The 25,629-nt window shown below is 44.9% G+C and overlaps 1 protein-coding gene across 1 annotated transcript in view; it reads right to left on the bottom strand.

Annotated features, from left to right (window-relative positions):
• Nucleotides 1-3,133: 3,133 nt before the first annotated feature.
• GYPC (glycophorin C (Gerbich blood group)) overlaps nt 3,134-25,629 on the bottom strand; it is a 40,441-nt gene continuing 17,945 nt past the window's right edge. Inside the window, exons 2-3 of the mRNA XM_083153659.1 lie at nt 7,555-7,599; nt 3,134-4,590 (exon numbers count right to left, since the gene is read on the bottom strand). Of these exons, the coding sequence (XP_083009785.1) occupies nt 4,394-4,590; nt 7,555-7,599 (242 nt within the window). The 3' untranslated portion in view covers nt 3,134-4,393. The remainder of the gene's footprint in view (nt 4,591-7,554; nt 7,600-25,629) is intronic.

The raw sequence follows: 25,629 nt of genomic DNA, 5'->3' as shown, positions 1-25,629 counted from the left end.
TAACTCCACAGTTCACGCAGTGTTATCGAGGGCCCATTGATAAAAAAATACAATATAAAAATACATTTTGCTGTTCTTTATTTTTTTGCTGTATACTGCACCCCAATAGTATACACCACAAGTTCGTGTGTGATTGTTCTGCGTCCACCCAGCATTATACAAGCTGCACTTTAAAAATAATGAAGGTAAAAAAATCAATTTTTGGTGTGTACTGCACCCATAGTATACTGTCAGAAGGTCCATGCGTGATTGTTCGGCCTCAATGCAGCGTTATACAAGCTGTGCATTAAAAAAAATAATAATATTTATACCATGTTACTTATGTTTTTTTTTTTTTTCTTATGTATTGTTTCTATTTATATCAAGTGTCATAGTGAAAATCTGGATTTCAGCATTTTCACATAAAAACATAAACTACTTCTTGTGACTGCAAAGCATTTTATGAACACAGTTCATTGGTAAGTAAACTTTAATAATCCTTCATGCTCGTTTAGGATGGACGCTCCACCGCCAAATACTGTATGAAATAGTTTAACCCGTTTGGTTATTGCAGGCCTATAAAAGCAGAATTGAGAGATATCATTTGGCCAGTTAAGCTGGCTGACCTTTCATTGCACAGAAAACATTGGTTTAAGGTTATAAACCCTAACACTCCACTAACAATTTAGCATTACTGGAGCCAATTAGTAATATTTAACCCTTACTTTACCAAGCATATCAAACGATGTACTAAAATATGTCTATTGCAACTTTCTATGCTTTTGATGACTCGTTAACATAAATCTATACCGATACACTATCTGTATCCACTTTGTACAATCTCAGGCTTCTTTTCCTTCCATTACTTCGTAATAATTGCTGTATGCACTCTGCTTTTAGTAAACCCTCTTCTCATTGTACATTTTATGCTACACCCACGCTACTCAATATCATTCCTCTGAACAACACTACTGTATTGGAAATATGGCTTCTCAACCTAAATATGTAAAAGTAGAAAAATTGCTATAGTTTTTAAGGAAAATTCTATTTTATAGTTCTATACTATGCCTGACTAGCCAGCTGGTAGGCTGACTATCTCCTTTTTGTTTGGATGATGGGCATATTATTATGTGGAGGCCTGGAGCTGTGGTCCCATCTCCCTCAAGTGTTTATATGGATCTCTAGGGATTTCACCTGTTTATCAAAGCACACCCTCCTGCATAACCTTGTACCGAGGCCACTCCCTATACCTGCTCCTCCATGTCCTGGCCATCCCTGTCATGCTCATGTCTTGCCTTCAGGCTTCCTTGCCTGCATCTAGTGTCACCTGTCTGTTTTCCTCTCTCTCTCTCTAGACCAGTGGTTCTCAAACGTGGTCCTCAGGACCCCACACAGTTCATGTTTTCCAGATCACCCTGCATCTGCACTCATTACTGACCGACACATTTTAAAAGATCCACAGGTGGAGGTAATTATTGCACTTGATTTTGTGAGGAGACCTGCAAAACATTCTATGTGGGGTTCTGAGGACCGACTTTGAGAACCTGTGCTCTAGACTGTAAGCTCCTTGGAGCAGGGCCCTCTTCCCTCCTGTTCTCACGGTCCTCACAGCTGTCTTACTCACCTACAACCTATACCCGCATCTCTTCTCAAAATCAGAATCAGAATCATCTTTATTGGCCAGGTATACTTGCGTATGCTTGGAATTTTTTGTGGTAACAGTGTCTCACCTGTGTTCATTCATCGCTACCAATGACAACCTGCCCCTGGTAGCAGGCAGACAATTCCTCTGCATCCCTACATCTCAGTTGTACTGTGTACTAAGAATTGTGCTGCTAATTGTTACCTATACTTCTGTTACTTGTGTACCCTGCATTGTTCTAATGTGTGCCATGCCATATTTACTGCATAGCATACCACTTGTGGCGCCTTATAAATAAAATGTAATAATAATAATAATCTATACTTAATACTGCTGCTTGCCCATCTTTCTGACTTGTTGCATTGACTCAACCTCCTTTTGGACACAATTCCACTTGAATTGCTTACATGGAAGTAAATGAATACATTTACTGCTGTGCGCTCATCTACAGTATGTGACTGCATCACTGCTATGCTTCCTCAGCTGTTGTTATTATCAGTGCACACTTGTACCTGCTCTTTTCTTGGTGCAAGATATGCAACAGACAGAGGAGTTCATTCTGGTTTATTTGCTCCCCCGCACGTTCGATGTTTTGTATCTGTAACCATTTATGCACATGTACAGGCTCTGTTTGTGAACAGCTGCCGTGACTTGCATAGTCGCTGGCCCATCCGCGGAGAGCAGTGCGGGCAGGGGGCCTGGGGTGGTGGGCATGGGTCATGCCCAGTGTTTCATGGACATTCCCATGCAAATGCTGAGCGTTCCCTTGCAAATTGCGGCGTGACACGGGTGCCAGGGGCAGACAGCTGACATCACCGGATGTCAGCTGCCCGCCCTGTTCAAGTAGCATGGCACTGCAAATCTGTGTCACCAGAGAGAGCGACCATTGAATGATTTTGGTCCAGCACACAAGTCTATGAATGTATGTTTATGCAAAACACCATTTGCATTCACCGTGCAAGCGGGAGGTTGGTGTTCCTGTGGGCGGCGTTTAGTTGACTTGCAAAGCTGCAAAATTCACAGCTTTGCAAGTTAACCAGAATGACGTCCAGAATGTAGATGCCTAGGCTGGGTTTGTGCAGTACTAAAAAACACACAAGATCTGCCTGGAAAATGGACTTGCATGCAGCTCTGAATGACCCCACTGTGTCCTAACCAAGCACTGTGAGAAAAGATGATGAATTACAGGAGATGAATTTCCCTGTGCACAATCAATGCATTCCAGAAAACATAAACAGTCAGGGCTATCTGATTTTCAGGGCCCATACCTCAGGAATCTAATGGGGCAATTCCTCAATCTGTCAATGCCTGGGTCAGGTCATCGTCAAAATTCAACATGTTGGAAATCCTCAATTCACCAATTCTGACTGGATAATAATTAAAGTGCGTTGGTGATTTTTCACATGTAGGATTTTGCAAGTTAATGATAGTCTGCATTTATCAATACAATTACCAAACATAAAAACACTAAAAGTTATCATATAATATGTTTAATAATACACTCTTTTAAAAAAAATAACAAGGCACTTTAGGATAATATTGTACAGCCTGTATGTCCCCGCAAGTAGAGAACACTAAACCTTAATTAAAGCCTTAAATAATAACATGGGGTACTGTGGCAGAAACTGAAGCAACACAAAGCAACTAATCAGCGTAGGTCATCCAATTATAGTAACATGGTCTTCCATTTCATCTGCTTTTATTGTCTGGAGCACCCTGCAACTTTTACTAAATACAGATTTATGGCATTATTCCTTCAGGCACTGAGCCAAGGGCTTGAGACAAAGCAGCTCTCTTGTTACAATTGCACACAGGACTGAGTGCACAGAAGATCTGTGTCATATTCAAGGGTGATGATCATAAGCATGGCATTATTATACAAATGTGCCACAAAATCATAGAATACCAGAAAGGAAACGTAGGGGCATGCATCACTGTAATAAGGGAAAGCCAATTTCATGGTAGAAGGTACTGTGCCAATTGTAACATTTTATGAAATGTATATGTGATTCTGACCAAAATCACAATATAATAATACATGGTAAAAGAATGTGACTATTATTATTATCAGTGCATCTTTGGAATGGATTATATTACTTAGTGTATCACTAAAGGCATATGCCCCCCCCCCCCCCCTTCCCCAGTCAGCAGCTATTAAAAGACTGTTAAGATAGGAGCTGATTTTTCTATACTGTAAACTTGCAACAGTCCACACAATGTGCATATGTTTTGTATATGGATTATAGCTTTCATTGCAACAGCTGCTTTCACGTACACATCAATGGACCTTTCAGTTTCACAATGGATAAATACTGTAACAACATGCAGCTAGAGAGTTCACGGAGTAATGTTAGTATGGGGTGTGAGTTTTATATCAAGGTTTAATGATGACATTTTTATGCTTTTGTAAAAATGTATGTTTCCATTAGCGAGTGCAATTGTCATAGATTAAAATGCGTCCATTAAAAACAGGTCCTCGGTGGAAAAGCTCCATTACTTCCTTTCCTGCTGTGCCTCAAGGATCCGTCATGAACACCTGGCGTTAGAATCATACATCAGGCACTCTGGGTGGAGAGCCAGGTGTCATGAACAACTTTTCCAGTACATAATCCAGCATGTTTGTTATGTCCCCTGAGATATAATATTCCCCCCTGTTGGAACTCAGAATTAGTGTACTCGTCAAATAGTAGTGTTTCCAAATGTAAACCCTTTGTAGACCATCCAGTTAGAACAGAGAGGAGCCTAACAGCAATTTCCATGCGGGGCGTCCACTTAGATAAAATACTCTTTCTTTGATTCATCTACAGCTTCCTGCAGGGATGGGTCATTCTTCAAAGCTGCATCTGCATTTTCCGAAAACTCTGTGCCTTTGGCCTCATTGGTGTGATACGTTCCCTTGTGTCGGTACAGATAACGGAGAACTACTATGACAAGAACCACAACAACCACGACTAAGGCAGCTATTACACCTAAGAGGAGGAGATAGGCAATGTTAGAGATCAATTCAAGCTATAGAATCCAAGGAATATAATTCTGAAGCATTTACAGCCACTGATTAACTAAAGCTAAAGTATAGGAGATACAGTCCCCATACCAACATTTAAATGTCAGCACTTATAATGTTGTCACCACAAGGGGCACATCAACATCTGCAGAATGTCAACATGTTTATCATGTTCATCATGTGGAAATGTGACATTTCCTGCAGAACATTAGGCTGAAGGAAGGGAGGATTAGGGTTATGTACTAAGGGGAGGGTTAGGGTTATGGGTATTACTCAGGGGTTAAAGTGAGGGGGGATGTGGTGGAACTGAGTTCCACCACCTCTAATGGTGAGGTGGAACATTTTAACCTCCACATTGGCCCTGCACATTAATTCTCACAGAAAAGCATTGTAGTTTGCATGGGGATGCCCAAAACCCTACCACTGGCCCTGTCTCTGCCTAATGGGGGTATGGGATGGGGGGGAGGGGTGTAATTAGGTGGCTTAGAGAAAAGAGTTTCCCCACCTCTGCATGACCACTTTAAGCCTTGGTATTACTCAATGCTGGAAAAGCTCCATTACAACCGGAATGTCGCAGAGTTGTGGAAGGGTCAGAGTTATGCACATTGTACATACTGGAAAAATTATTTGATTGGTTCATGAATTGCATATGGATGTACAACACAATAGCGAATCCCGCTATTTTCACAATTCAGATTTGCACAGGGGATTTTTTCTTTCGGTCTAAGCGGCGGCTAACTGCTCGCAATCATCGGCAACTTTGTAGATGAGCAATCAGGTCTGAATCAGGCCCTTAGTGCATACACACTAGACATTATTGAGATCGGATCGCAGTACAAATTTGTTCTCAAAATGGACAAAACCATGTGCAGTGCAGGTGGGGCAGATGTAACATGTGCAGAGAGAGTTAGATTTGTGTGAGTTATTTTGTTTCTGTGCAGGGTAAATACTGGCTGCATTATTTTTACACTGCCATTTAGATTTCAGTTTCAACACACCCCACCCACATGTAACCCTCTCACATGCAGTGCACATGGTTTTGCCCATTTTGAGAACAAATTTGTACAACATTCAGATCTGAATAAGGGCCCATATGCACGTAAGTAAGATAGAGCAAGAAATAGCAGCATGGGAAAGAGTGAAGGAGTTGTCGCATATAGTAGGGATGACCATCGGTGGTTTAACCACTGATGGTCACCATCGATTGTACAATTGGTGGTTAACCTAGATAGCATAACATCATTCACACGGGAACAATAAATGGTTACCCCCACTGATAAATGAAAACCTGGGACTCTGTACCATAGATGGTAGAGTACCACTGGATCTCCACCATCCATCAGATAAACCACTGATGGCAAAGTAATCTGCAATTGGTGGTTAATGCAATTGGTGGTTAACCTAGCAGGCAGAGTACTCAGATACCTATCCAGCATTTAGCCTGTGATGTAAGAGGGATTCTGGTAGGGGGTCACTATATTGTCTCTCTATCTGGATGCATTTGTATTTGTGTGTGACTTTATACGTGTATGTGTGTGACTTTATGTGTATAGATGTTCACTGTATTTCTGAATGTTGTATGTGTATTTGTGTGTGACAGTATATATGTGTATATAGCATGTACAGTACATGACTATGGGGGAGATTCTCTAAGAATCTCTGCCCCCCTTCGCCGCCCATCGCATTTATAATTATCGCATATGTTCTAACATATGTGATAATTATAGCAAAGGACAGCTCTTGCGTTAAGAGCTGTCCTTTGCGGTGAGAGTCGCCGGGTCCCAGCAGGTCCCGGCGGCTGCCCCCTCCCTCACACACCCGGCACTGCTGCTGCTGCGCCGGGCTCTCCTCCTCCCTGCACCCGGAAGAGGATCAGTGCAGGGAGGAGGTCACAGGTCCGGGCAGCACAGAGCTGTGCTGCCCGGACACAGGTGAGGGGGCGATGCGGGGGTCCGTGCGGGGCGGCAGGTGGTCGGCGCGGGGCAGTGGTGGGATGCGGTAGAAGCCCATTGGCTTCTATGGGGCATAACCAGATTTTTCGATAATGGGGTTTTTACCGCATTTCTTGCTTAGAGAATCTCCCCCTATGTACAGTATGTACTGTACATGTGCATTGTCATACAACACAAATTTTACTCTGTACAATCATGAACTTCCAGTACCCTTATCCCACTGACTCCTCATTTTATCTGCGGAGATATATTGCTATAGATTTAAAGCTATGTGTATGAAATACAGATTACAATTCCTGTCTCCACCTGCACACATACAAAAATTATAATAAATAATTACCTCCCAGCATCTTTGACACAGAGTTGTGACCCGAAGTTGTGTTTTAAGAGGCTAGTGCTAGTATCTGATCACCTGACTGGACATTTCTACACAGTCACAAATTGAAGGAGACAACAAATATAGCACTTCTAGGCCCATGAGCACTGTGTTTTGACAGAATTTTGAATTTCGAAGCCTTGCAAGTCCACCAGACACTGCCTGCATGACCATCGAATGATTTTTCCAATGCTTGCAAATCTGAGACACCTCAGATCTGTGGGTGCCCTGTGCAGGAAGCTGACATCCGCTGACATCAGCTGCCCCCCCCCCCCCCACACACACACACACCATTGGGGAATTACCATGAGAACGCCCAACGTTTTCTTCGGAACGCCCAGGAAACGCTGTACATTCCCATGAGCGCATCCCTTGGCCTGCTGCCCCCCATCCGCCCTGTTGTGTGTGAGTGCCCGGCCGCTCGCATGCATCGACTGCACATGTGCATACATGACTATGCGCATGTGCAGTCACTAAACTGGGATCTAATATTAGATGTGGGGGAAATAAGAATTCAGTTTCCATTGCATTTGAGTATACTGCACTTTATATATTACATCTGTCTATACTTTTGGTATTAAATTATAACTGGTTGTCTTACCTCCAATCATAGCTGCATCTGTCCCATTGTTAGAGTCTTCTGGAGCTGTGGACACAAAGAACAGAATGTTATTATACGTTCTCATCTACCATATGTTCTGAAATCCTCTCTGCAGTGTGAATGACCAGTGCTGCGAAGAAAGGGAAAAATATTCCCATCTATACAGTATATTATACACACATGTCATTATAACAGGGATTCTTGTAATATACAAAACTGACACAAAAACTAATATAAATGACTAATTATAAATAAAAAATATGTTTTGACACTAATACTGCCAGTACATTTCTTCTCATATACTGTATCATTAACGTGGATTGTATAAAATAACTGCACGTCCGTCTGTTTAGACTAACTTTCTTGCTCACATCTGCTACATACCTAATACTTTGATGGCATCTTCCAATCATTCAGACAGAGTAGGGATAAAAGACTGTGTGGGAGAGACAATAAAGGGAAAATGTGGTATAAACCCTGTTACAGTATCTGGGTTTTTACTGCATCGGACCAAACAAGCCACCACCAACGCGTTTCATCACAGGAAGTACTTTCCTGTGACGAAATGCATTGGGCATGGCTTGCTTGGTCCGATGCTGTGACATCTTCATTCCACTCATGTTCCAGCCGGGGGTTCTTCCTGACTCTGTGTTTTGGTCTAAGGTCTCCTGACTATAGCTGAGCAGCGGCGATTCCCTACACCAGTTGTCTGGGCTGTGACGGTTACTGATTTGGCTGGCAAGCATACATCTTTTAACCCCTGTGTACTTGAGCTTTATTATGCAGTTAAAGTGTTGTGACATATTGCTCATTTGGTGCGTCTTTTTCTTTATATATATATATATATATATATATATATATATATGTATATATATATATATATATATATATATATATATATATATATATAGGAACAGATCGCGGCACCCGATCTGTTCCTCTATATAATCAGGGTCCAGCCACGACGGGCACCAGGCATTTCAGTTTACTAGAATCAAGTGCCAGCATCCAGATGTGTATATATAGTAAGTAAGTAAGTATAATTTATATAGCGCACTTTCTCCAACAGGACTCACGGCGCTTTGCAGACATTAAAAATCAATGCACATAATACAGAGGGTATTGGTAGTACAGTAACAGACAAAAGAAACCCTTAAGTATAATGCAGGATTGGTGTAGCATTTTGGATAATAACTTCCATGGGCTGTGTACTCCACCCTGACAAGGTACCAGGTGCGGCAGCCATTTTAGGCGCTCTGAGTAGGATTTCCCTGGGAGGAATAGATCACCCCTAAAAGAAATTAGCCAAAATGGGTGATTTCAGTGAATACTCAGGTCCATGTATTTTTCATCCCATCCACAAGTGCACCAGATGAGGCAGCCATGGTGGCACACTACGAAGGTTACACTGTAGGAGGCGAGCCATGCAAGGACCCAATGCATATACTGGAAAGCAAATACTTGTGTAGTAGTATGATAAACCCTGCACAGAAACATCCACGTGACCCACATCCTGCCCGCAGAGATACCATCTGAGGCAACCAGCTTGGTGCACTGCATAGGTCAGAGCCAGCAGGGTGTGCAATCTGCGGAGGTACACATTACAGGAATAGCACATGGTGGGGTACATGTATTCCGGGGGGGGGGGGGGGGGGGGGGTGAGGGATAGAAAAGTCACAAACACATCTTTGCAGGGGACTAAAGGAAGGGAATTATTGAGAAATCATTTTCATAGAATCATCAATGTCCTGATGTCCTGGTCTCATGAGAGCGGTACAGGTGGTTATGAGAAAATGGGGGCACTTTTATGTATGGAGGAAGTATAGCTACATTGGCTGGCCCTGGTGCTTCCCCTCACATGCATATATATATACAGTATATATATATATATATATATATATATATATATATATATATATATCTAAAAAGGAAAATAATGTTTCAGAGGGTGCTAAGAAACCCTTAAGCAGCTGTATTCAAGAGCCAGCGGGGTGGGGGTGTGAAACAATCCCTTGCTCTGGGCACCGTGGCACCTAGCTACACCACTGGATGCACTGCCTACACCTGTAGCTGTGGACACATAAAAAAATATATCCATAATTGATGACTTTTAACTTAACATTGGCCATGAGGTCATATCCACTTTGCATGTCATTTACCCAATGTTACATTAGCAGGTGATTGTAATACCCCATTTACATCACATTTTGGTCCCGGTATATTGCTGGGTTACTTACGTGATGACCCGGGACGAGGTGCTGTATGAAAGCACCAAAGCTTATAACCCGGCAATTCAAATCAGGTTATAAGAAGGGTTAAATGTGTGCATTGTATTATCTACTGCTCAGTGCAACCCTGCACATGAGACTGTCCGCAGTGCTAATCCCGTGCTCATGGATATGTATGCTAAACATCTATTTGCACTGCGGTGGGGATGTACACACAGCAGGCATTTGCTCGCCCGGCGGGTGGTGTTAAAGGGCTCGCTAACCTGCTAATCCTTGCTGCTTAGCGAGCCTTATTGAATTAGGCCCTATATGATAAATCGCAATATTCGCCATTAAATAGTGTGTTCTGTATTTAGATTACACAGTTAATACTACAATTTGCAGAGAACACCAGCCTCTTAATTGTTATTAATGCAATGCCCTGGGCAAGCAGCATCAGTGTGCTAATTGCAATATTAGTGGTGAGTCAGAGTGTGTATAGATTACAGGCATTTTTCTGTAATATGTCAGGCTGCCCAGAGTCAGCAGCTCCTGCAGAGTAACAGAATGTAGTCACTATGAAGAGCCACTGATCCGGTCACAGTACAGGAAATGATGGCTTCTCCTGAGCAGTTTATCTTTGGGATCATGGAAAGATCTCCTTCCCCCATGTTGCTTCGGTTGTCAGCCTGTTCTGTGCCTTTCGCAATCATTTTCCATTTCCACATATCCATGGGCTGCTGTACACCCTGCCTCCTTCTTGGCATGCATTTATACAAGCTGTCAAGATATTCCTAGAGCATAACGTCTGACATTGCTGTATATACAGCACACAGACACATATATATACCAGTAGAAGTTGCACTGATCGCCACATACAATCACTGACAAATAAAAATTGTCCAGATTAAAAACCATTGTAGAACACAGAGGGTTAATATGAGAACACCAGAGTCCAATTTCATGGCCGCAGCAACTTTAACAAGTGGGTGATCCTCCATGATCCACAGAGGTGAGAATCTAGGCAAAGGCAGATACAAAAGTGTGCTTCATGGTGCATTTAAAGAGATAATTTAATGGATAAAATAACAAACCAAATAACAAAGACCAATTGTTAGTGTAGGACTTGCAGTGAAATGTGGTGTTAGACATGCCCAATAGGTGGTCTAGACACACCCATTTTACAGTGCACTCCCTAATAAATGTACTGCGCACGCCTATGTGCAGCCTTCCTTTGCTCTAGATGATATCATTGGCAAAACTAATTGTGGCACCTCCTACATCTTCCTCTTATCTTGTTCCAGAAAAGCAATGTCGACGTATTCACTACTGAAAAGGTACAATCGCTCATACAGATTGTCATTTCGCCGGCATAGACAGAGTAGCGAGAGGATGCTATGAAAACAGGCAGGTTAATCGCGGGTGGTGGTGGTGGTAATGATTGTATGGTCCTTACATTCCTCTATTACCACCTAGAACATGTACACATTACTCACTTATACAACTTTTACATTCCTTATTTGAGAAAATATTTATTATTTGCTATTGCCCTTTTATTTTATTTTTATTTAAAATTTTTGCCAGATAGTAGGATGGAATTTTACGTTAAGGGTAGAGTTGTATATGAAAAGCAGCTGAGGGTCCTGAAGATTAGTAATAAAAAAAAACGCAGAGTGTGACAAAATGTTGGAAGACAGAAGCAAGACGAGAAATGCCAGGAGGAGCGATGCCAAATTGGTATTTTTCAAAGCTCCAAAAATAGCTACGGGATAAATAACTTGTCTCTTGGCTCTGACTAAGCTGTAGGTGACAAGTGATTGGCAGCAGGTGGAGGAGCGGGCAATGTGAACTTCTGTGCTACAGATGCTTTTAGCTAAATATTGTACTTGTCTATGAAACGCAAGTGTACTACTTTTAATAATGTTTTCAAATTACATTCAGTTTGATTTTTTTTTGTCTTTGAAAGCAGCTATTACTTCTACAGAATAATTTTACTCCTGTCTAAACTACTGTATATGGAAACATCCAGTTCTAACAAAGTTTGCATAAAAAGTTAGATAATCCTGCTTTGAAATAATGATACAATTTATATGTCACTGATTCATAAGCGCAGCTGTCATCCACTTTTGAAATCTGTAACATTAGTGATACAGGGCTCTATTCAAGAAGGAAAGTGAAAAGCCGCACGCATACTGTAAAACCATTTCTGCCGTTCGTTTTAGTTTTATAACGGTATTTACCTTTCTTGGATTGTTGGAACAGACTAGCGCTAAACATCTGTCCCTCTCTCTCTCTCTTTCTAAATACAGTTTGTGTGCAGCCACCTGTAACCTAGGGAGCTGCAGCACTGTTATTAGAGTGATCAGCAATTTCTCTGCACTGAAGAAAAGCCTTTATTTTGTTTAATAAACATACCCGATAGTCTGAGTTAAGACCCAGTTGGAGCTACTAAGAGTCATTATGGGTCAGATGTGATGTGAAGCAAGTGTGGTGCCTCTATGGCCGCCTGACTAGCACCACATTACTATACATCATTCCTAATACAGTTTTTTTGCGTAAAGGAGAACCCTCCTTATCTGTGTGGCATTTCTTTCTGTAATGACCTAAATGAGCTGTTGGTGTGGCCTATCCTTTGGCAACAATATCATGTGATCCTATAGATCCAATGCTCTGAAAGCTGGCAGATTTCCTACAGTAAGATGATGTCAGAGGATACCAGTACCTTGTGGTGAATAACGTCCTGCAGGTAAGCAAAAAGGTGATTATAGAAGTAATTAACATGTGTTATGCACCTTGGGGTGCCTCGGAACACTCGCAGGGGTGCCTCGGGTTTGTGGTCCAGGACCAATTCAAATTATTCATGGTCAATATATTAGACATAACCAGGGCTAGTGTCTGCCCATCATAAATAAAGTGAATGCTACTGTACTTAGTTTTACAATATGTTTTACATTTTGTTGGCCTAGGGGTGCTGTGAAAAAAAAATCTGATACTATAGGGCACAGTGATTAAGTTTGGGAACCACAGGACTAAAACTGCATGATGACCGCCAGCACCTGCATGTATAAATGATCCATTACATAAGATTACACACGAAAAGTTGACACAGACTTGAGTATTTCATTTTTCACTGTCCAGAAATATCTGGTGAAAAATATTTTATCAGTCTATTGCTAAGGCCCTGAATGCATAGTTTGATAATGAGTAAATTATTATTTCTGTTGCTAAAGGGTAAACAGCACATATAATAGGGGGACATTGAACGTTTGATTCCGACTACCGGAAACATTCCGACAGTTGGAGTCCACATTGTATTTGGTTAAAAACTGCCGCAAATTCACAATCCTGCAGCTTTTTTAGACCATGCAGATTCTACTTTTTAAAACTTCAATGCGGTTGGAAACTGACTTCAATGCAGTTGGAAACGGCCATATTGAATAGATATGTGCAGATAGTTCTGATTGTCGGAAATATCGGCACACATTGCATATCCCTCAATGTATCTAACACAAAATACACATAGCTCCTGGTTATACAGGACTAGCTAAGCCCGCTAGAAGCAAAAGGTTTGAAAGCTAGTCTACTAACTTGTGATTGCCTCTGTGTTTCTCTATGTTTGATTGCCTCTGTGCTTCTGTATGTGTGATTTCCTCTGTGTTTCTCTATGTGCGAAAGAGAAAGAATAGTAGTTTTACTCTCTGCCAGCAGATGGCAGTATTTCAGTTACACACGGACACTAAACGTGTATATATATATATATATATATATATATATATATATTTTTTTTTTTCCGGAGAATCTGCACTCACGGCCAACCCCTGTCAGCTTTCGGGGTGCTCCACTTTAGTAAACATCCAAGGATGCTCCCAATATAACACAGGTGTAGAGCCAGAAAAGATCCACAAGGAGCACTCACCAATATACAAAGTAAGGTGTTTTGTATCCTAAACAAGTACCATTAAACTGTGCAACTGATCTTATTGGTGAGTGCTCCCTGTGGATCTTTTCTGGCTCTACATATATATATAAGATTTCAGTACTGAGCAGCACAACAGTGCTAAAGCCCCATACAAGATGCCTGCTGATGCCGATATTGGTGGTGGTGGGGTGCCGGCATGACCTATTGCATACACACTTGCTGCTGAGAATGACGGGAGGAACAGGGGTTATGCTGCAGCCACAGCATGGCTGTCGTTAGCAAGGACCTCCCATACCTGCGCATGTTCAGACAAGGCAGGGGGTCGTTAATGATGCACGGGAGCGCTCATGGTAAACGATATTACTTGTACACACTAGATGAGATGGTAAAAGATATCGCTCAGAAGGGCCCTCCTAAGCAATACCTCATCTAGCATGTATGGGGCTATATAGGTCTTTTGTAATATAAGAGTACCTGCAAATGAAAGTCAGCATTATTATATCAGAAAGGACACATTAGTCTGGTAATAAGCTGTTAGTAGCGTAATTAATAACTCAACCAGACTAATGAGGGAGAGAGAGAGAGAGATAGCTGCTATTTCAGGGAGACTCCTGCAGAATGCAGGAGGGTAGGCAGCTATGCAGTGTATAGAGTTGTGTATAGAGCTATAAGTTGTGGTACGCGTGACAACAAAAGACTGTTCCTTAGTGATGTCCTCTTAGTGCAGGAGAAGTAGTTTTACCACAACGACTATCATTACAGTCATCTGCAGCTCAATACTTCCATTATTGTTACTTACCACAGGTCTGCAATTGAATGCTTCACTATGCAATTACTTATTTTTAAAGGACCTTATATAGAAAAAAATAAACAACATAATATAGATGTGTACAGATGAGGTTAGTTAATCCAGCAGCAACAACTGTACAATGAAATAATAATAAAAAATCCATTTACATTTTTATTATACATTTATTGTTTTTCAGAGTATTTAGGAAAATAATTTTGCTAAGAAATCCATCATTTTTTTCTTTCAACAACCTGGAGGAATTTGGGCCTAATTCAGCTTCAGTTGCTCTAAAATAGCAAACTTCTTGCGGTCATATGCTAGGGGCGACCCAGCATGCAAAACTCCTTCCATGCAATCCAATTGAGATTGCGATCAGAGAAAACGTTGCAACCGAAAAGACCATGGTTGCTCCATGCCTTTGTAAACCATGTGATGTCACACAGCCATCCTGAAAATGGTCCGGATAAGTCTGCATTGCCCGCACCACTCCCCCTGCGCACATGCAGAAGTGCGAAAATTTCCTGATTGCAATTATCACACTTCTACAACTCATATAGAATCAGGCCCATTGTATTGAAAGCAGTAATATAATGAAAAACGTAATGGCTGCATAGACATGTAGGAGATTAAACATGATAGCTGGGTGTGACCTTAGAGGTCATGTGACAAGGAGAGCCTATGGCTGACTTGGATTTGGGTTGTTGGCTCTAATCATTACTCTGGGAGAAGGAGGAGTCTTCCTCTTCTTCCAGAAAATTTCTGAGTGAGTACACACACCTTTTTTGCTCTCCAATTTAGGCCCAGTTAGGATACATTACCCCTCTTTCAATTTCTATTACCCCTGTAGCTTAAAAGCTTAGAGCATGCCCCGTTCTGCCCCCAGTCGCTCAAGGCGTGCAGTTAGGCCGCCCGCCCGTTTTGCGGAGGCCTTGGGGTCTGTGAGGGTAGCTGCGCGCTCACCTGCAGCTGAGGATCCTGCGCTGTGTGCGGCTGGTGGCTCCGGAGGGAGGCTTCGGGGCAGTGCGGCTGATGCTGCGGTCCCCTCGTCCCCTGTCGCAGAGCTGGCAGCTAGCCGCGGGCGGAGGGTGTCGCGCGGTGGGCGTTCTAGTACAGGACGCGCCCGCCGCGGCCTGGCGTTGGTGGAGCAGAGCTTCCCACAGGCCTTCCAGGCATCCGCGGGCGGGGGAGAGCCTGCCAGCACCTCGAACGGGCGCTCGGGGAGAGGTCGCGCGACGGCGGCAGCTGCACAGTGGGTGCCCGTTGGTGACGGCATCCCGCTGCGTGGGCAGCCGTCCAGGCGCGGCAGAGCAGCATCACGCGGTGGGCGCAGGTCGGCTGACGGCGCCCGCCGCGCTGCTCGCGGGGTGGAGGCTGGCGCAAGGGGGGATGATAACCGTGCTGATGCCGCTGGAGTGATGGCTAGCCCAGAGCGGCGGCCATTACGTAGCACCACGCGATCCCCTGCTAACATGGCGGCCGGGCCTAGCCGCCCCAGAAGCCGGGGGAGGTCCGCAGCAAGGGGTACTGCAAGGCCAGTGAGAGGCTCAGGGGATTCAAGGAGAAACATCGCTCCTTCCCCTGACCCTGAGACTCCCCAGTATGGCTATAGGCCTTCGTGGGAAAGACTAGGCCAGGAGCAGGCAGAGGAGATCCAGACTCCTACTAGGCTGGGGGACACAGGTAACTCCAGTGGGGGTAGGATGCCCCGGAGTGTTAGCAGGGACGGTGGATCCACACAGGGGTCAGACCGCGCACGCAGGCCTTCCCCTTCTGCATTTGATCCAGCTTTATTATCTGCGGCCTTGTCCTCAATGGCCGGGGCCCTGGCTCCTTTGATAGAGGAGGGTTCTGACGAGGCCGGTCCATCAGGGTCTGGCAGTCACAGATCAGCTGCTAGGGGGCAAGCTATTCCTGGTTGCTCCGAGTTTGTGAGGGCGTTCAGAGATATCGGCCCCACAGGGCCCAGTGTTCGGCCTAGGTCTTCTCGCAGAGACGGTGCTAATATTGCTGCCAGTGGGCGCAGGCCGGCCCAAAACTGGACGGAATGGCCCGCCAGGCCCTTGTCTGTTGTATCCTCAGATCCTGATGAGAGAGAGGTGGATCTCGAAGGTGACAGAGCTGCTGACATGGAGGATGACACCGATGACGACACCTGGGCGGCGCAGCCTGAGTCTACAGGTGAGGAGAATACAGATGAGGGCGCCGGGTCAGTGGCTTATTCATCCACAGTGGGGTCAGGTTCCAGTCGCTTTTCCTCTACCTCCTCTTCTTCATCTGCAGGTGGGTCAGAGGTAGGCAGCACCAAAAAGGCGCGCAAGCGCACGGCTAAATATGCCAAGAAGGAGGCGGGTCGCCAGGCGCTTAGCCGCAAGCGTAAGCGTGCAGCTTCAATGACTAAGAGGGAGCGCAAGCGCCGTAACCTGCCAGGGGTTGTGCACTGTGACTACACTGCTGTGCTGCGGGGCCTTAGAGAGAGCTGTAGAGCCAAAATTCAGAAAGGAGAATTCGTGGACTTGTTCAGCCTAACTGACGAGTCCAAAAAAGCCTACAAAGCCGCTAAGGCAAAAGGAGGTATAGGAGCGGAGGCTTTCCGCTCTTATGATAATTGGTTGGCGGGATTTTGTGTTTTCTCCGCATGTTATTTGGAGGATAGACCCCGGGAGCATATGAACATCATTCGGTATATTCATATGGTCCATGATATGCGTCGCACATACGGCGGGGTAGCATGGAGGACATATGACGAACAGTTCCGCCGAAAGCAGGACTGTTTGCACATTATGGACTTCGGATGCAAGGACGTTGAAGTCTGGATGGGCCTGACCAGGGCTCATGTGGAGGCAGTAGAGAACACGCGAGCTATTGTTGCTGCACCCCCTGCTCCACCTGCGACTCAACGCCCCGGGGTGGACACGGCTGGTCCAAAGCGTTTCCCTTCGGGCGGGAGGTCTTTTACTCCAGGGGCAGCCAAAGGCAAATGCTACGGCTTTAATAACTCCTTCTGTAATCAGGGTCAGCGTTGCCGATATAAACATATCTGCATCAACTGTTCGGGGAATCATCCTGCCTTTAATTGCTTTAGAGGTGGCCGCCCCTCCCGAGGGGCGGTTGCTTCAGCGGCACCCAGGCCCGCAGCGTCAGGCAACCCTAGATAGAGCCTTTACTCCGGTAAAGGTGGAGCCATGTCCCCGTGGCTCCAGCAATACCCAGACAGGGAGTCTGCTGTTTTTCTGTTAAAAGGTTTTACTGATGGTTTTCACCTCCCTATACAAAGCGAAGTAGCGGGGGGGACGTTTAGAAATCTCCAGTCTGCTCGCTCCTTGTCCTCAGTTCTAAGGGACAAGGTTGACAACGAGCTGCATTTAGGCCGCATGGCCGGGCCCTTCCCATCTCCTCCCCTGCCCAATTTGATTATATCTCCCGTCGGGGTGGTGCCTAAGAAAGTTCCTGGTAAGTACAGACTTATCCAGCACCTTTCTTATCCAGCGGGTTCATCGGTTAACGATGCCATTCCGGAGGTTTTCTGCTCAGTGACCTATCAGTCGTTTGATGACGCACTAGAGATGGTCAGGGCCAACGGAGCGGGGGTACTGATGGCGAAGGTCGATGTTGAGTCGGCTTTTCGGCTCATGCCCTTGCACCCAGATGCTTTTAGGTACATGGGCTTCCGCATAGGAGAGGAGTACTTCATCGACAAGTGTCTGCCGATGGGGTGCTCCGTATCCTGTGCCTTTTTCGAGAAGTTCAGTAGCTTTCTGCATTGGTGCGTGGAGAGGTCATCCGGGATGAGCGGGATCGCTCACTACCTGGATGATTTCCTATGTGTTGGCCCAGCTTATTCCAATCAATGCGCTGTATTACTGGAGACGGTCCGTTTTGTCTTCTCGCAGTTTGGCGTGCCAATCGCGGAAGATAAAACCGAGGGCCCTATGACCTGCCTGTCATTTCTGGGGATCGAGATTGACACGGTTATGGGGCATTGCTGTTTACCTCAAGAGAAAGTTGCCAAGTTAAAAGGGGTCATTGACACGTGCTGCGCTGCCCGTAAGATAACTTTGCGCCAGGCCCAGTCGCTACTGGGTCAGCTTAATTTTGCCTGCAGAGTCATCCCAATGGGTAGGCTGTTCTGTAGGAAGCTGGAGAGAGCAACCTCCGGAGTCGCCAGAGCCCACCATTTTGTGCGATTGTCCGCAGAGATTAGACGCGACTTGGCTGTATGGTCAACCTTTTTGGAAGACTTTAACGGCATACGCATCTGGCTGGCTCCGGTGGTCGACAATTGCTCTCTGCAGCTGTTCACTGATACCGCTGGCGCGACTGGTTTTGGTTGCTTCCTGGACGGTAGTTGGTGCGCGCAGCCTTGGCCCTCCTCGTGGTTTACTGAGGGCCTCACAAAAGACATGCTGCTGCTTGAGTTATTCCCCATCATGGTGGCGATGGAAATCTGGGGCGCGCGACTTGCTAATCGCAGTGTGCTCTTTTGGTGCGACAACTACAGTACAGTGCACGCGATTAACAACCAAAAGGCGAAGTCACCTCTAGTCCTAAGAGTATTGGCCCAACTGTTTTTGCAATGTCTGCGTTTTAACATCCTCTTTAGGGCTAGGCATGTTCCGGGCACTCAGAACGGAGTGGCTGACGCGCTTTCGCGATTTCAGTGGGAACGTTTTAGAGAGCTGGCGCCTGATGCTGACGCTGTTGGGGTCTCGTGCCCGGTTTATATTTGGCAGGTCATCGGTCCGGATTGGAGGGGCTAGCGGAATTGTCGGTAGCGCCGGCTACTCTTAGAACTTACCGCCAAGCGTGGTCGGAATGGGAGGCCTTTTCTGGAGGGTCGGCACAGCCAGGTATGCGTGGTAACAAGCTATTCCTATCTTTTGTCTGGTCACTATACAAAGCTGGCAAATCAAGAGCAGACGCAGCGCGCTACCTTGCAGGAATTTCATTTTTTGCGCAGCTAAAAGGGAAGCACGATTTCACAAAATGCTTCCTGGTGCGTAAGGCCTTGAAGGGTTGGGCTCGCATTGCTCCCGTAGCTCCCGATTGCAGGCCCCCCATTAGTTTCCCTCTTTTGTTATCCTTGTTGGATAAAATTAGTTTGTTCGCAGACTCCGCGTTTGAGACGTTACTGTTCAGTTTAGCTTTTTCCATGGCTTTCCACGGAGCCTTTAGAATATTAGAGTTAGTTTCGGCCTCAAAAGTTAAAGTTGCCGCGCTTTTATTCACAGACATACGCATAGATGTAGGGTCTCTTTGGTGCAGGATTAGGCGATCCAAAACTGACCAAGCAGCAAAAGGGACGTGGGTGCATATAGGCTCTGTACTGCCCAATTCAGCCTGTCCTGTGGCGTTGGCGGAGCGTTATGCACTTGTGCGACCAGCAAGTGCCGAATCATGGTTGGCACATTACGATGGACTAGATATCAATTTAGCTGGATGCTCAAGAAGTGCCTAGGCAGTCTAGGTTTGTCGCCCGGGGAGTTTGGCACCCACTCCTTCAGAATTGGAGCTGCAACTTTTGCGGCGAGTGCTGGTCGGTCAGTTAAGGATATCAAGAGGCTAGGGCGTTGGCGCTCAGCGACTTATAGAAAGTATATTAGGCCTCACCTCCTGCCCTAAACAGCCTGTGCATGTATGGTTTCCAGTTGTTTGGTTGTACTCCTATGTTACCCCTGCCCTATTGTTTCCTACTCGGGGATTAGCTACGCTCTGTTGTTGGGCCAGCGTCTGGAGTTTTCACGCTTTTTTACCTGAACTGATGGACTGAATTCGGCTAATCCTAATTCGGCTAATTCGGCTTCAATTAAGAGTCCCTCAGCAGGTTCAGACGTTTTTTCCTCCGGCCGAGTAATCCCTTGTTTTCCAAACTCCCATCCAAACCCATTCCTCCCTTCGTTTGTGGCTTTCCCTTTGTGTCCAGGAGTGGCTTCAATTGGCATTGAAGCAATTCAGCACCAAATTGTGCAACAACCACAAAATTTCTTTTTCTTTGGCAGACCCTTCTAAAATTAGTGAAATAATGATCCGGGATGCTAGAAACAGGTTCTAACTTATGTTAAACATCTCCTTCTTTATAGGTGTGGGCTACGATGCATGCAGAGTATGGATAGTTGGGCACTCCTTTGTGCATTGGGCGGCCAGGTTGATAGCTTCAGGCGAGGGTCCAGCAAATGATTTTGGTCACTTGGTGAGGTGGATGGGCGTGAGAGGAATGTCCTGGCGCGAGCTAAGGACCTTCCTATTGATGAAGGTGAAGTTGTTTGGATTGCCAGAAATATTGGTGATCCACCTTGGTGGTAACGATCTTGGGAAAATGTCCCAGCTGCAACTGCGGGCCCTGATTATTGATGACCTGGCTTCCATTAAGGCTGCCTGGCCTAGGTGTACCCTAATTTGGTCCTTTGTGGTTCCCCGGTTGTGTTGGAGAGGTGCGAGAGACTGTAGGGCCATAGATGAGGCCAGGAAGAAATTGAATACAGCGGTTGCTAAATGGGTAATTGGAGCCGGGGGAGCAGTAGTACCACACGAACGCATAAAGTTTAGGCATCGCCAGCTTTTTAGGCCGGACGGGATTCATCTAGTTAAGGAGGGTCTGTATTGGTTCATTGAGGACTTGCTCGCAGTGGTGGGTTTAGTCCTGTAATAGGTGGCGGGCGGGGGCTCTGGTGCAGAGACCCCGCGTTGGCGGGAAAGAGCGGCAAGTTATAGATTTAAGAGGTTTATTAAGTTATGTTATTGCGTATTTGGTCATGTTGCGGTGCGCTCGCCTCTCATTTGGCTTAGGCCTTCGCTAGATTACCCGACCAGGGATGGCGAACCCACCCGGAGGGGTGGGCAGCCAGTGCTGTGGGTTGAGTGGATACCGCTTTCTATGTTAGGCGAATTACGCATGGGAGTTGGGGTGGAGCTTAGTTAAAAGCCGCTCTTTTCTTGGCCACCATTAAAAAACTAAAATAAAATTAAACAAAACAAATTAATAATAAAAATTAGCTTAAAAATTATTTCTAAATAAAATTCAGCTAACAACTGTTCTGCCAAATCCAAGTCTCCGTGTCTTTATTTATTACATAGAAGTATAAGTATTACGTGACATCAGAACATGCTTGGGGTCACACATCTGCTATTACAATGTTTAGAAAAACGTAATGGCTGCATAGACATGTAGGAGATTAAACATGATAGCTGGGTGTGACCTTAGAGGTCATGTGACAAGGAGAGCCTATGGCTGACTTGGATTTGGGTTGTTGGCTCTAATCATTACTCTGGGAGAAGGAGGAGTCTTCCTCTTCTTCCAGAAAATTTCCCCGCCCTCCCTTCCCTGTTATTCTTCTCTAGAGGGTTCGGGTTAGTAGTTTAATTGCGTTAGCTGATAGGCGGGAAAGAGCGGCAAGTTATAGATTTAAGAGGTTTATTAAGTTATGTTATTGCGTATTTGGTCATGTTGCGGTGCGCTCGCCTCTCATTTGGCTTAGGCCTTCGCTAGATTACCCGACCGGGGATGGCGAACCCACCCGGAGGGGTGGGCAGCCAGTGCTGTGGGTTGAGTGGATACCGCTTCCTATGTTAGGCGAATTACGCATGGGAGTTGGGGTGGAGCTTAGTTAAAAGCCGCTCTTTTCTTGGCCACCATTAAAAAACTAAAATAAAATTAAACAAAACAAATTAATAATAAAAATTAGCTTAAAAATTATTTCTAAATAAAATTCAGCTAACAACTGTTCTGCCAAATCCAAGTCTCTGTGTCTTTATTTATTACATAGAAGTATAAGTATTACGTGACATCAGAACATGCTTGGGGTCACACATCTGCTATTACAATGTTTAATTTAAAATGCATATTTTAATTTGATAACAATCACATAAGTTGGAGTACTTATATCTCACTCCACGACCTGATAAATCTACCCCTGTATCTCTTCATCGCCCTGTAATAGGAACTGAATTAGCACTGTTAGATGGGGTGAAATACATAATCATAATGCGATCATTACCGAACAACCACCCCAGGGCTCCTCAGTAAGCTAGAAGCCTAGCACTGTAGCAAATATAGAGTAGAAAGCACTATAGTACTGTACCAGAGTGGCTAATGCCCACATACACGAATAGTGATTTCAGATACAATTTCAGCAAAACCTTTGCCACGGAGCAGGACCTCATTGACATCATCGTGAGATGCAGTTAGTTTGCACTGAAAATCAAAGCCTCTACCTCTATCATCCATTTCTCCATAGATAAAAAATAGACCCATAGGGCTATTTCACACGCTCCGGCTCTTGCCGGGTGGCGAATCCATGCACAGCCAAGAAGCCGTGCCCCACTAAGAAGTTTACAATGGAGGGGATGGCCACAGCCTGGCAGCCGTCCTTTCCAGTGGTGGCATCCAGCTGCAACCGGGCCATGGCCGTCACGTGTGAATGGACAAAATTGTGTCCATTATTTACTACTGTGTCCGGCACGGCTTTTGGGCGTGCAGGGTTTTACCACATGGCAGGAGCCGGAGCGTGTGAAAAAGTGGTGCATTAACGGTAACCAGCGTATTTGTAACAATATTAGAATTGATTAGATTCAACTTTACTGTCATTACCCCACAGCAGAGCAACACAATTAAGTATGCTCAATATCTTTGACCATCGGATTTAAAACAATACAAATAAATGCTAAGCAAGCCTTGTTTAGAACTTATTTTTATTGCCATTTAAATCTATTGGTCAGAGCAATGATGGTTGTGCAATTAGCAACAATAGGGCAACAACCAACAAGGTCCACATGCCTACCTCTCACAGTGCCAGCAAAATCACCTTTATTGTGGTCTAGTGCTTGGGATGGCATGTGTTTCTATCTAGAGATGAGCACGTCCGGATTCCGGGAATCCGGACACCCACAAACACCCTTCTATCTGAACGTGTTCACGAGCCTGTTTCCTGCCCAGACTCGGAGCACGCCTTTCTGGCGCCCATGAGATCCCGCTGTCGGATCTCGCAAGATCCGGACAACGTCACAAAAACGTCAGTATATGTATATAAGGACGGCCAGGTGGACGCCACGTTCACTACAGTCTAGTGTGCACGTCTGGCTGTCTTCCCTGGTGCCCTCCTGCGTGCTCACTCTCCCACCCCGCTGTGCAACCTGTGTGGTGTAGTAGTTGTTCTATCCACTGCAAAGTGGACATGTCTCAAATATAAAGCGATCATGGCAAACTGGAGGCATTTTATAGGTGGGATTCGCTAAACTAAAAATGCGGTAAAAACCCCGTTATCTGGGTTTTCACCGCATTGTGGGATGCCTATGGACTTCTACTGTGACCCATCGCCACTCACTGGGTCACATCTCCTTTTGATTGTATGGTGTATCTGCACAGCATTGCAACTTTCTACTAACTCTTCTATCAGTCAATCTGTTACTTGCTCCACTTTATTGCCAATAGTATATGTTATATGTTGTCTGTCTTGTATGTTTTTTTTGTTATGAAGTGCACTTCTATACCATGTATTAGTAATTGTAATACTCATGTTTATTAACTCTGAATGAATAATCATTTGTCCTGACAAGACTGCGCTTCTTAAAGTGACAGCGACCCTTCATGGGCCAAATGACCCTTGTCTTTTTGGGTCATTTTTTTTCTCTCTTTTGTATTTCCCATAAAAGGCTACACATCCTTTTTAAAAGCGGCAGCAGTCTTGCCCGGCAGTAAAGTTACACGTATCAATATATTGCAATTAGAGATGAGCGGCGGCCCCTTTTTCGGGTTTTTGATCTGGATTGGTTTTGGCAAAACCACCCTTGCGGGTTTTGGATCTGGATTTTTTTGGAAAAATGCTAAAAATTGCTAAAATAAGTGATTTTCGGCCTGTTTTTGCCCCTAAAGTATTATTGACCTCAATAACATTAGTTTCCACTCATTTCTAGTCAATTTTGATCACTTCACAGCTCACAAAATTGTTTTCATTTACTGTAGTTGGGCCAAAAAGGTTATACCGAGGTAACTGGATGACTAAGCTAAACGACAGCAGTGGGCATCACATACATGTGGACCTTACACTTACAACCTGGCACATCTTGGAAGCAGAGCGGCTCTGCAGGGGCAGACAGGGTGACACTGGATATATGTGGTCACACTGGACATATGTCGTCACACTGGACACTAGAAATATGTCGTCACACTGGACACTAGAAATATGTCGTCACACTGGACACTAGAAATATGTCGTCACACTGGACACTAGAAATATGTTGTCACACTGGACACTAGAAATATGTCGTCACACTGGACACTAGAAATATGTCGTCACACTGGACACTAGAAATATGTCGTCGCACTGGACACTAGAAATATGTCGTCACACTGGACACTAGAAATATGTCGTCACACTGGACACTAGAAATATGTCGTCACACTGGACACTAGAAATATGTCGTCACACTGGACACAAGAAATATGTCGTCACACTGGACACTAGAAATATGTTGTCACACTGGACACTGGATATATGTCTTCACACTGGACGCTGGATATATGTCTTCACACACTGGACACTGGATATATGTCGTCACACTGGACACTGGATATATGTCGTCACACTGGACAATGGATGTATGTCACATTGGACATTGTATATTTGTCACACTGGACACATGTCGTCACACTGGACAATGGATATATGTAGTCACACTGGACACTGGATATGTCATCACACTGGACACTGGATATATGTTGTCACACTGGACAATGGATATATGTTGTCACACTGGACAATGGATATATGTTGTCACATTGGACAATGGATATATGTTGTCACATTGGACAATGGATATATGTCACACTGGACACTGGATATACTGTATGTCGTCACACTGGATATATGTCGTCACACTGGACACTAGAAATATGTCATCACACTGGACAATGGATATGTGCCGTCACACTGGACAATGGATATATGTCGTCACACTGGACAATGGATATAGGCCGTCACACTGGACACAGCCCGTTACACTGGACACAGCCCGTTACACTGGACACTGGATACAGCCCATCACCCTGGACACAGCCACTGGACAATGGACACAGCCCCTTGTATTATGGACACTGCAGCCCCTGTACACAGTGTACACTCAGCAGCACTGCAGCCCCTGCGTGTGAGCACTGCAGCACAGAGTTA

Source organism: Crinia signifera, chromosome 7, assembly GCF_055691185.1.
Source record: "Crinia signifera chromosome 7, ASM5569118v1, whole genome shotgun sequence".
Classification (NCBI taxonomy): domain Eukaryota; kingdom Metazoa; phylum Chordata; class Amphibia; order Anura; family Myobatrachidae; genus Crinia; species Crinia signifera.
Note: the sequence above shows the minus strand (reverse complement) of the source record. Positions and strands in the feature narration are given on the sequence as shown.